Genomic DNA, 10,945 nt, shown 5'->3' with positions numbered 1-10,945 from the left:
CGCGTATTTGAGTACCTAACAGAGGAGGAGTGTGCTCGGGACTAGCAGACAAAGCATAACTGTTGTTCATGAGGCGTTCATAATCTAGCTGGGGGAGCAGAGACACACAAGCATAATGGAGACAATGAATAGATACATACAATGAATACAGTGGTAGTAAAATCTATAATTATTGGTTTGAAACAGTATCAGGATTTAAGTTTTTCCTCCAAAGCCAACTATTTTTGAAGTGAGAAAGCTCAGAAGTAGGTCATGGGTGGGGCTAAGGGTCTGGTATATTGCGGTGGAGAAGGTAGTGGAGGGGAGGGGAGAAATGGTGCCAGGTGGCAGTGATTTGGGGGTACTTTGGGAGAATAGAGTAGAATCTAGATAATTAAAAATCTTCAGGGGGGAGGGTATAGCTTAGTGGCAGAGTGCATTCTTAGCATGCACAAGGTCATGGGTTCAATCCTAGTACCTCTGTTAAATAAAAAAATGATAAATAAACCTAATTACCCACCCCCCCAAAATAAAAAGCTTCAGGATCTGCTTTGCTTGGATGGTGCTGATTGGAGTAAAACCTGCTTAAGGACACTGCAAAGACAGAAAAGGGACAGTTGGAGGAATGCCCTGCACAGAACCACCATCAGTCCTGTCTGACTAAACTTGGGTTTTATCTTGAGCCACTCATAATCCTACTCTGAACTTTTACTCCTTCAGCTATAAAATGAGTGATTTGACTATTCAGTGATTTCCAGACGTTTGGATTTCACAGACCAGTGAAATGTCAAAGAAAAAAAATTAAAGACTGTGAAAGTTTCCAACTTTTAATTTTAATGCCTAAGTGTTAATCAAAACAACTATCCTTTATCAGTATCTCTTCATAAGACAGTTTTTAGCATCAAATTGAAGGAAAGTCATATTTGTAGGATAATACGAAGGAATAGATTTTGTTCTGTGTTAAAAATATATAAACCTTGATTATACTGTCCTTTTCCCATTTTGCTGAGAACTAGTAAAAACTTCATCATAGTGCAGCATGGGTCTGAAGACCATTGTTTGGAAACCTCAAGGGATCTGCTCTATTTCCTCGGTAACACAGCCAACTTTTAGGATGCCTAGAACAGCCCTTCTCCGGCACCAGCACCATGAGCTCCAACGTTGGTGCCCTAATTCGACCAACTTTTTCCAAACTTCTCTCTCCTCCTCACCTTACCTCCCAACTTCCCACATCATCTACCTCCACCAGCTCTCATACATCATTCACTAAAATCATGAAGGAAAGTCAGGGAATTCTTTTCAATGATTTCATGTTAGACAGTTGATAGATTTAATGAGCTATATCTTGATATATTTAAAACTCATGCAAACACTCAGGTCAAAGGATTTCACTTTAGTGGTCACATTCCACAGAGTTGGGAAGTTTAAATTTCTAAAGTTCTGTGGGTCGTTAGTGGTAACTACCTAGTATTCTAGTCTTCTATGGGAGTTTGAAAATGAAGCTATCTGCTGTAAAGACATTTGTACCACTTGATCCTGTAAACTAACCCTTTGGACTCTACCCTAAAAATACACTTGAACAGAAGCACTAAACTCCAAAGACCTGGAGGCTGCCGGGCTGTGGGAAGGGAACCAGAGGCCAAGACCCGTCCAGAGTGGGAGGGGGCGAAGGAACGGTCGGAGAACCACAGCGCACCGCGGTGACTACTACTGTGATGGCTGAGTTGGTGCCTTTCGCAGTTCCCATCCGGAGTGACAAAACCTTGCTGGTGTGGGAGCCGAGTTCGGACCCAGGACCGAGGCCTTGCAGGTGAACTGGCCAGGGTGGAGAGAGGGATGCAGAAAGCCGCCCTCGCCCCAATAACTGGGAGTCCCGGGCCAGGTGACGCCCCCCGCTGCACGAGCGTGGCTTTGCAAGGTGACCAACCCCCACCCCGCACAAGCCTGGCGCTGCAAGGTGACCCCCTAAACAAATCAATATAGAATAATGCTTTGGCGGGGAGTGGGGTGCGGGTGGGGAAGGGAGCGCGTAGTAGTGGCGGGGCGGGAAGGCGGCGGTGGTTCGGCGCGGGGCTCTCTTGACTACCCGCTCGGGGCCAGAGGTCGACTAGGCGCCGAGCCCAGAAAGGCGCGGCGCAGCGCCGGCAGCTAGGGTGCATGGGCCAGAGCCATTACCCACCGGAGCTGCGAGGGACGGAGGAAGCGAATTCAGCGATGGGGAAGGGAGAGGCCGCACGCGCGCACGCGAGCCGCGCCCCGCTTGCCTCGTTCGCCTGGCTCCGCGCGGGACGATGCAGAGGGAAGTAGTGGGACTAAGGACAGGTCTTGAGAACTGAGGAGGCACTGTTTGCTCAGATCAGAGTGATGTGTCTGTGGTGTGCTTTACAGGGAGAGTGAGACCCAGGAAAGGTCTTTGTGAAGAGAGGGGCAGGTCCAGGTCTCCATAGGATGTTACGGTTTTGGAGGGCCCAGCAGGCTTTTAGGGGCTCCAGTGCCCCAGTGGTAGGGGATGGGATTGTCCTAGTGTCATGAGTCCCTTCCAGTGTTGGCTGCTTTTGTTCCTCTCCTGTTGCCTCGATGTCTGGTTTTTCTTTTGTCAACACCTTACAGAATCAGGTCTTGAGGCCAGTGCCTCACACAGGGGCTCCCCTAGACCAGCCTTCTGAAGGCATGGGCGGGGGTGGAGTGGGGAGGGTCAGCCCAGGTCAGATTGATCTAGATCAGGGGAAAGCATGGAATGATGGGGACCAGGGCTAGCGCGGCTCCCTTCTCTCTTCATGGTCTTCCCCTAGCAGGGGCTCCTCTGCTGGTTCCACTTCCCCCAGGGAGCCGGCAGTGAGAAGGAAGCCCACTCCCAGCCTGGGCCAGCCCCAGGAGTCTAGCCAGGGGTGGGACCCAGCCTAAGGCTGGCTCTGCTACTACCTAGCTCCTGGAGAAGGAGATTGGACCTCTGGGACTGGTCCCCTGGTGAGGGAAGAACCGTCCTGTGCGTATCCTCAAGGAGACACCTGGCACTATTGCCTTCCCTGGGCAGAGACTTGTAATGATTTTCTTGTCTGCCTCTTCGTTTGTGTCTTTTCTTTGGAGGAGTTGACCACATCCTGACATCTTTTGGGCAAGGGAGCTGTATGAAAAAAAGAAAAAAAAAAAGAATGCTTTGACTTGATTTGTATGTAAACTTTTATGAATATATTTCTATACTACATCCTATCTAAAATTGAAATGGAGATATAAGAAAGAACTAGCAATGTAAGAAATCCACAGTAATGTGTTAAGTTACTTAGAGAGCTAACACGAGATACTTGGACTCTCAAAGGAACTTGCTAACGCAGATGATGCTAAAAGAGTGCTAATACTTTTAGTTGTTTATAAAATGTGTAGAAGTATGTGTGTCCTGGAGCTGGCATGGCCGAGGAACCCTGGGACTACCCAGTGTGTGGTGGGTAGTGAGGGGGTGGGATTTCTCCTTTTTTCTTTCTTTCTAAAACTTTTTTTTTCAGATACATCACCCTGGCTAAGCAACTAAAGCCCTGGGCAGAGTTTTTCTGCCTTGCAATATAGGTTCTTATCTTAGGTGATGCCTTACAGAACCTTTAACTTTAAAATTTTAGAGCTCTGCCTGTCAAGCTTAGGAGGAGGGAAATTTTTTTCCCCCATTTTTGGTTACTAATTTGTTTTGTGCTAAAATAGTCCTTTCCAATACAGATTTCTTGTAGCCTTCAGTTATCCCAACAAAATCATCATCTGAAGATTTAAATTCTTGTGTAAATTTTCAGTCCTTTGCTTCCTATACAAGGACTTGAGTGGATAAAGTCAAATGTAGATCCCTAGAAAGGTTTTTCCAGCTGGTACTGAGTTTTTTTCCTAGAACCTGTGGTATTTGGGGTTAGGGTTTTAAGTCAGAGGCAGGTCTGTTAGTTAATGGAGTGGAGGAGGCTCCACCATCCACCCTAGTGGCTGATGCCCTGGGAGAGACCAGATCATCTGCACCACCACCAAATTTGTCTCATTGTGCGATTCCAGCTGTTTATGCACGGGAGAGCAGGAGCATAGCTTTAGCTTGTCCATTTGAAATCTGAGTGATGGGAGATTTGTGCCGCATTTTTGGCTTGCATCTCCTGTCTAGTACTTCAGGAACTTCCAGAATCGATCTGGGCAGTAAAAATGTGTCCTGCCAGGATGTATCTACAACAGAGCCATTCAGCCACACTTGTGTGTTGGCCCTGTCCTTAATTGCTGTGATAGTGATCTAAGAATCACAGATGCATTTTTCTTTTTAAATGTATAACAGAAATCAATTATTCAGATAGGCATTTTAAGTCCATTTGTTTTTCTTGGATTTAGGGCCATTATTATTCCTTAAGAAAAGGAAGATAACCCAGAAGCTTGCTATTCAAAGGCTATGACAGATGCATTCCAGAAATTGCTGGTTGTGGTTTATGGGTAAGACTTTTTTTTTTTTTTGAGGGGGGGCGATAATTAGGTTTATTCATTTATTTACTTGTTTTTAGAGGAGGTGCTGTGGGTAGAACCCAGGACCTCGTGCTTGCTAAGCATGTTCTCTGCCACTTGAACTATATCCTCCCCACTTAAGACTTTCTTGGTTATCCTTACCCTTGGCTCTGACCCCTTATTTGAAATTTGGAGAGCAGGGCCATCAGTGTGCTTCTACAGTTGTGGACACAGGAGAAGACACAGGCCTTTTAAAACTCCCCTCAAGCAGAATCCCAAGCATTTAGGATTCAAGTAAATACGGCCTTAAATGGGATTATGCTGCAGCATTTGTAAACTGTGAATGCCTTTCAAATAAGGTGTATTGTTATCCAGATCTCAGCATCTCATATATATTTTATGTGAAGTATTTTACTGAAAAACCTTTCTATAAATTAACTATATGGATGTCCTGAATTAGGGATTAAGTTGTCAAAGTAATTTCTAAAAGAAAATATTAATGTACTGCATGTAAGATTTTTTTTAAGGAGTAAAAATGTGTTTCATGTCATTGAGAACTTAATTTGCAGCTAGATTTCTAATTATGTAACTCACCCCAGCGTTTTCAAGTTTGTTATGAAGGGAACAAAGTAGAGAAAGAAAAGATGGTTACATTCTGAAAAAGTATTTGAAGTTTCTTCTGCACAAGATAATTATTTTAATTCAATTTATACCAAATTACTTTAAATTAAGTTTAAGCCAGGGACACTTCAATCATATCCATGTTTGGGCTTTAAGAAGTCTAGCTTCTTGTGAAAAGTGAGAGGAAGGGATTCAGTATCGATGCTAAAATTTTCAGAAAGCTGATTATAACAACAGACCCATTCCTCACTGGCCAATCTTGGAATCAATTCCACTTAAAATCCATTATGTATTTAACGCCAGGAGTAAGATCAAGCTCCTTCTCCATGAAGTTTAGTGGCCAGAGGGTGTGCCAGACAATTCAAAAGGACTAAAATTAGATGATTGTAAGGGCTGTGAGGGAAGTAAACTGGGTGCTAGTTGCAGTATTTCAAGAAAATTATTTAACATGCTGACTTTATTTTATGAGAGGGAGGAGGTAATCACATTTTTATTTACTTATTTACATATATTGTTTCTTAAAAATAAATTTTTATTGAAATACAGTCAGTTTACAATGTTGTGTCAATTTCTGGTGTACAGCACAATACACAGTCATGTAGGAACATACATAGATTTGTTTTCTTATTTTTTAACCATAAGTTACTAGAAGATGCTGAATACAGTTCCCTGTGGTATACAGTATAAACTTGTTTATCTATTTTATTTATAGTAGTTAGTATTTGCAAGTCTCCAGTGCCCAATTTATCCCTTCCCATCCCCTATTTTTAATGAAGGTACCGGGGATTGAATCCAGGACCTTGTGCATGCTAGGTACGCACTAACCACAGAGCTATACCTCCCCCCAACATGCTAACTTTAACAACCTAGGTGTCTTCTCTGTGTGTGCACACAGGGTAGACCTCTGAAAAGGGGCATTGTAATTGTTTCTAGACTGATGGCTGTGCTGAGACAAGATGAGATGGGGAAATTTTCCCATGCTAATGTAAAGGGCTGTTCGCTTGGTTTCCAACACTCTTTCTCAGAGTGAATTGCTCACCTACTCCAAAACCCTTCCTGCAGAAACTTTGGAGTCATCACTGATTCAGTGGTAACCCCTAATAATAGAGTGGTGAATTTTATAATCAGACATGGATGCTGAGAGTTCAGAGGACATGGCAACACTTTAGAATATCTAACTGTAAGGTGTATTCCCCTCCCGCCGCCCTAACTGGTGCTCATATTGTAGGTCAGCTACTTTTCTTGGAAGCAGTGTGGCCAAGGGGAGGAAGAATGTCTCTCAGATGTCAGCTTTGAGGAGGAGGAGTTCAGATGCCCAGAACTGGGCTAGCACTTTTGAATTTGCCAGAAGTCCAGGCCCTGTGACTTCTCGGGAAGCTCTGCACCACCTCACCCCCACCCCTGCGCTGCTGGAGTCTGGGGCCACTCTGGTCTGCAGCCCAAATCCTGCCTTGTTGTGCCAGGGGGCCAGGCTAGGGTTGGAGAGAGGGCCCGGCAGGAGGTAAGTGTCACCTTTCCTGGGGGGAGGTTGGCTTGGGCCCTGGGAAAAAGCCTGACTGTGGTTGCATGTCCACTCTGACCTAATAAAGGAGGTGTCACTACAGGGTGGGGCATGAGGCAGGAGAGGGGCTCACGTGTAGCCAAGCTGGCATTTCGCTTCGGTGTCTGTTCAGTGTGCCTGGCCAGTTTCCTACTAGCCTGTGTCACTGTGCCCGAACCGTCTTTGTGTTATGTTTCCCCAGTATTTTTGGTTGCTGCAGCTCTTTGCTTGGCAGCCACTCTGGCTTCTGGTCCAGGGATGGCCCCTGAGGTGGTCCCTGGGCTCTGTCCAGCAGACCCCCAACTCACAATCAGGGGACTTTAATTCTTTCACACAGGAGTCTGAGACTTCGCTTCTGTACCCGGACGTGGAGTCAAATGGAGACCTGCCTGCAGGGCCATATCAGGACATTGCTGTTCCACGTCAAGGTGAGAATGACAAGCTAACCCAGCATCAAAAGCTCCCAGAGGAGGTTCCATGCTAGGCTGGGATCAGAATCAGGCCCCAGCTCTGTCTCGACCTAAAGGTAATAAGATCAAAGCTGTAGATATAGATCTACCTTTGGATCTTCTGGGAAGCCCAGATCAGCCTCCAGAGCCCCCTGAGGAGGCTGAAATGTCCTCATCCCTGCAGGAGGCCCAGGCTCAGCGTCCAGAGCCCACTCAGGAGGTTGAGTCTCCACCCCAGCAAGAGGGTCCTGCTCAAAATCCACAGACCCCTGAGACGGTTGACTCTTTTCTGCCCCAGGTAGAGGCCCAGGCTCAGCGTCCAGAGGCCACTGGAGAGACAGAACCACCTCCACTTCAGCAGGGGGCTCTGTCTCAGCCTTCAGAGGGCCCTGAGGAAGTAGGCGCTGCCGTCCCTCTGGGGGAGGGAGGGCTTCAGGAGGTTTTAGCTGAACAATTAAGGCCTCATGAGGTAAATGGTCCCAATGAGAATGAAGCTCAGCAGTCAGACCTGCACAGTGTCACTGTTAGCTCTGTGGATCTGGCACTTACTGTAACTCCAGAGGTCACTAATGTGGTTGAAACTTCTCCAGTTCCACAGGAGGCCCCCTCTCAGCCTCCAGAGAGCCCTGAGGAGGTGGAACCTTCTCTAGTCCAGGAGGAAGCTGCATCTCAGCCTCCAGAGAGCCCCGAGGAGGTGGAACCTTCACTTCAGCAGGAGGTGGAACCTTCACTTCAGCAGGAGGCCCAGGCTCAGCCTGCAGAGCATCCTGAGGCGGCGGAACCTCCTTCATTCTCTCAGGAGGCCCAGGCTCAGCCTGCAGAGAGCCCTGAGTATGACTCTGCCCCACTCCAGCAAGAGGCCCCAGCGCAAGTTCCAGGGTTCCTTGGTGAGAATGCACCTCAGTTTCCAGCGAGTGAGGAGGCAGCAGCTCGACCTGAAAGTAAGTATCCAGCTCACTCCAACCCATCCAGTGTTACACTTAAACCGGTGGATTTGGAACTTACGGTCACTCCAGAGCCTGCTAAGGAAGGCGACTTTACCACAGCCCAGCAGGAGGCCCTGCCTCAGCCTCTTGAGTATTCTGTGGAGGCAGAACCTTCTCCAACCCTGCAGGATGCCACAGGTCCGCCTCCAGAGCCTCCTGAGGAAGCTGAGCCTTCTCCAGGTGGAGAGGGACAACCGGCTCAGCCTTATGAGCCTAATGGGGAAGTTGTACCCTTTTCAACCCAGCAGGAGAGCCCAGCTCAGCCCACAGAGCATCCTGAGGTGGTGAAACCAGCCACCCAGCAGGAGAGCCCAGCTCAGTCTCCAGCAGAGATAGAGCCTTCCACAACCCAGCAGGAAAGCACAGGTCAGCGTCCAGAGTCTCCTTCTGAGGCTGAGCCCTCTTCAGCTCATTCTCAAGAGCCTGATGTGACAGCAGCTTCTCCTCCAGGCCAGGATCAAGCTCAGTCTCTGCAGCGGCCCAGTGTCACTGTTAAACCTGTGGACCTTGCACTCACCATAACTCCAGGGCCCACAAGTGAAGCTGAACCTTCTCCGCCCCAACAAGAGGCCTCAGCTCAGTCTGCAGGGTCCCCTGAGCAGTTGGAACCATTATTGGCCCAACAGGAGGCTCCGGATCAGCCTCCAGCCCCCTGGGGAAATGGTGAACCTTCTCCAGTCCAGCTTGAGCCCCCAACTCAGCCTCCAGAGACCTCTACAGCTGCCACAGCTCAACCTCCAATCCATAACGAGGTGACGTTCTCATCTGCAGGTCCAGGTGAAGCTCAGCGTCCAGTGATGCCTGGTACCACAGGTAAACCCCTGGATCTGGCAGTTGTCATCACTCCAGAGCCTGCTAAGGAGGCTGAAAGTTCTCCAGAGCAACAGGAGGGCTCTGCTCATTTTCCCATTTCCCCCGAGCAGGCTGAATTTTCTCCAGTCCAGTCCAAGCCTCTGTCTCCATCTCCAGAGCCCCCTGGGAAGATTGACTCTTTTCCAGGCCAACAAGAGGCCACAGCTCAGACTGCAGGTCCCCCTGAGGGGGTGGGGCTTTCTTCAGTTCAGGAGGAGGCCCTGGCTCAGCCTCCAGAGACACCTAAGGAGGTTGAGATGACAGTTGGAACACCAGGACAGAATCAAGCTCAGCATTCCAGCTCCCCCAGTGTCACTGATAAACCTTTGGACCTGGGGCTTACCGTGACTCCAGGGCCTCTTACAGCGGCTGGACACTCTGCATCCCTGCAGCAGACAACTCATCCAACATACACGGAGGTGACACCTCCACAGGCAGAGCAGGTGCTGGCTCAGCATCCAGCCATGACTGAGTTCACAGTTCATCCTCTGGATCTGGAACTTACACTAAGCCCAGAACCTAATACAGAGGCTCGACCTTCTCCAACCATGCAGGGGACCCCAACTTGGCCTTTAGAGCCCCATCAGCCTTCATTGTATCAGGAAGTGACAGTTCCCACACCAGACCAGGATTACCCTGAGCATCTAATGTCATCTGTAGTGTCACAGATAAACCTTTGAATCTGGAGCTTACTGTGACTTCAGAACCTACTACAGAAGCTGAACATTCCACATCTCCCCCTCCAGAACACCCTGAGGTGACACTTGCCCCTTCAAGCATCACTCCAGTCACAGTTCACACTGTGGACCTGGAAGTTACTGTAACTGGAGCATCCAGTGTGGATGTTGAACCTTCTCCGACCAAGCAAGAGACCCCAACTCAGCCCCCAGAACCACCAAAGGAGGTTGTCGTTCAATATCCACCCCATCAGGAGGTGACCATTCCAACTCCAAGTAAGGGTCATGGTCAGCAGACAACACCATCCAGTGTCACACCTCATCATGTAGACCTGGAGCTAACCGTGACTTCAGAACCTGCTATGGAGGCTCAACATTCTACAGTCCTCCGGAAGACTACAGCTCCTTCTCCTGAGGGTGGCATTTGCACACCCAGACCTGACTCGAGTCACAGTTCCACGTATAGACCAGGAATTTACCACAACTCGGCACCCAGGGTCACTGAAGACACCTGCTTCAACTGAAATTTCAGTGGTACAGTCTGTTAACATACACCTCAGAAAAGGAGCAACCGGAGCAGAGCGCTCCCACAAGAGTGAACATCTGTCAGCTCTGCACCTGCAGTGACGAGACCTTGTCCTGCGTTGGTCTCAGCCCAAAGGAGAGGCTCCGCAGAGTGCCTGTGCCAGAGCCCGACAGCTACAACAGCACCTTCACTGTCCTGTAAGAACTGCTTTTCCTCGTTTGTTCTCTGCATCCTGCCTGACCTGGCAGCCTTTGGGGTCTTCCTGATCTCCCCAGCTCATGTTAACTGACTGTTTTTACCTTTTGTTTCTCTTATAAGCGATTTCTTATCTTCATTTGCCTTCTTACTATCATTCCTTTTCCAGTCTTTCACTTATAATTGCCCTTATTCTTTTTCCTTCTCTATTTTTGATTCCATTATTTAGTTTCTTAACATCTTCTCTTCTCCCAGTTTTGCTCCATCCTCGTTGCAGCAACACGTCCCTCTCCCCATCTCATTGGTGGTAATACAACAAAGTGGTTAAGAGTAGAAATTCTGGATTCAGACTACCTGGGTTTGAATCCAGGTCTGCCATTTATTAGCTTTGTGACTCAGTTTCCTCATCTGGAAAGTGGGGATTATCATAGTCACCATCTTGTAGGATTATTGTGAGATTTAGATGAGTTAATGCATGTAAAGCTCTTATATCAGTGCCTAGCATATATTTGAGTGTTAGCCATTATTTTTATTCAGTCCCTCAGTTATACTGATTACTTATCTTTGCCCTCAGGATTTCTATATATAGCACCCATTTTATGCCTAACCCAAGGCTAAGTACTGTGGGAGCCACAGAAGTATGGCATTGTCTCCAGAACATCACAGTG

The 10,945-nt window shown here is 47.9% G+C and overlaps 1 protein-coding gene across 1 annotated transcript; it reads left to right on the top strand.

The window, feature by feature from the left end:
• Positions 1-3,384: 3,384 nt before the first annotated feature.
• LOC140686369 (uncharacterized) lies at positions 3,385-10,723 on the top strand. The gene is made up of 4 exons (XM_072940105.1): positions 3,385-3,411; positions 6,401-6,553; positions 6,930-7,020; positions 7,632-10,723. The coding sequence occupies exons 1-4, from the start codon at positions 3,385-3,387 to the stop codon at positions 9,557-9,559; spliced, it is 2,199 nt and encodes a 732-aa protein (XP_072796206.1). The 3' UTR covers positions 9,560-10,723.
• Positions 10,724-10,945: the final 222 nt, after the last annotated feature.

The sequence above is a fragment of the Vicugna pacos genome, chromosome 16, assembly GCF_048564905.1.
Source record: "Vicugna pacos chromosome 16, VicPac4, whole genome shotgun sequence".
In the NCBI taxonomy this organism is placed as follows: Eukaryota; Metazoa; Chordata; class Mammalia; order Artiodactyla; family Camelidae; genus Vicugna; species Vicugna pacos.
The sequence above is the reverse complement of the archived record's forward strand: the minus strand, read 5'-3'. Positions and strand labels throughout refer to the sequence as shown.

Excerpts from the sequence above, each read along its gene's own strand:
- LOC140686369 (XM_072940105.1), top strand. The coding sequence starts at position 3,385 with ATGGCCGAGGAACCCTGGGACTACCCA. Across the intron at positions 3,412-6,400 it reads AGGAACCCTGGGACTACCCA|AAGTCCAGGCCCTGTGACTT; the intron begins GTGTGTGGTGGG and ends TGAATTTGCCAG. Across the intron at positions 6,554-6,929 it reads GAGAGAGGGCCCGGCAGGAG|GAGTCTGAGACTTCGCTTCT; the intron begins GTAAGTGTCACC and ends TCTTTCACACAG.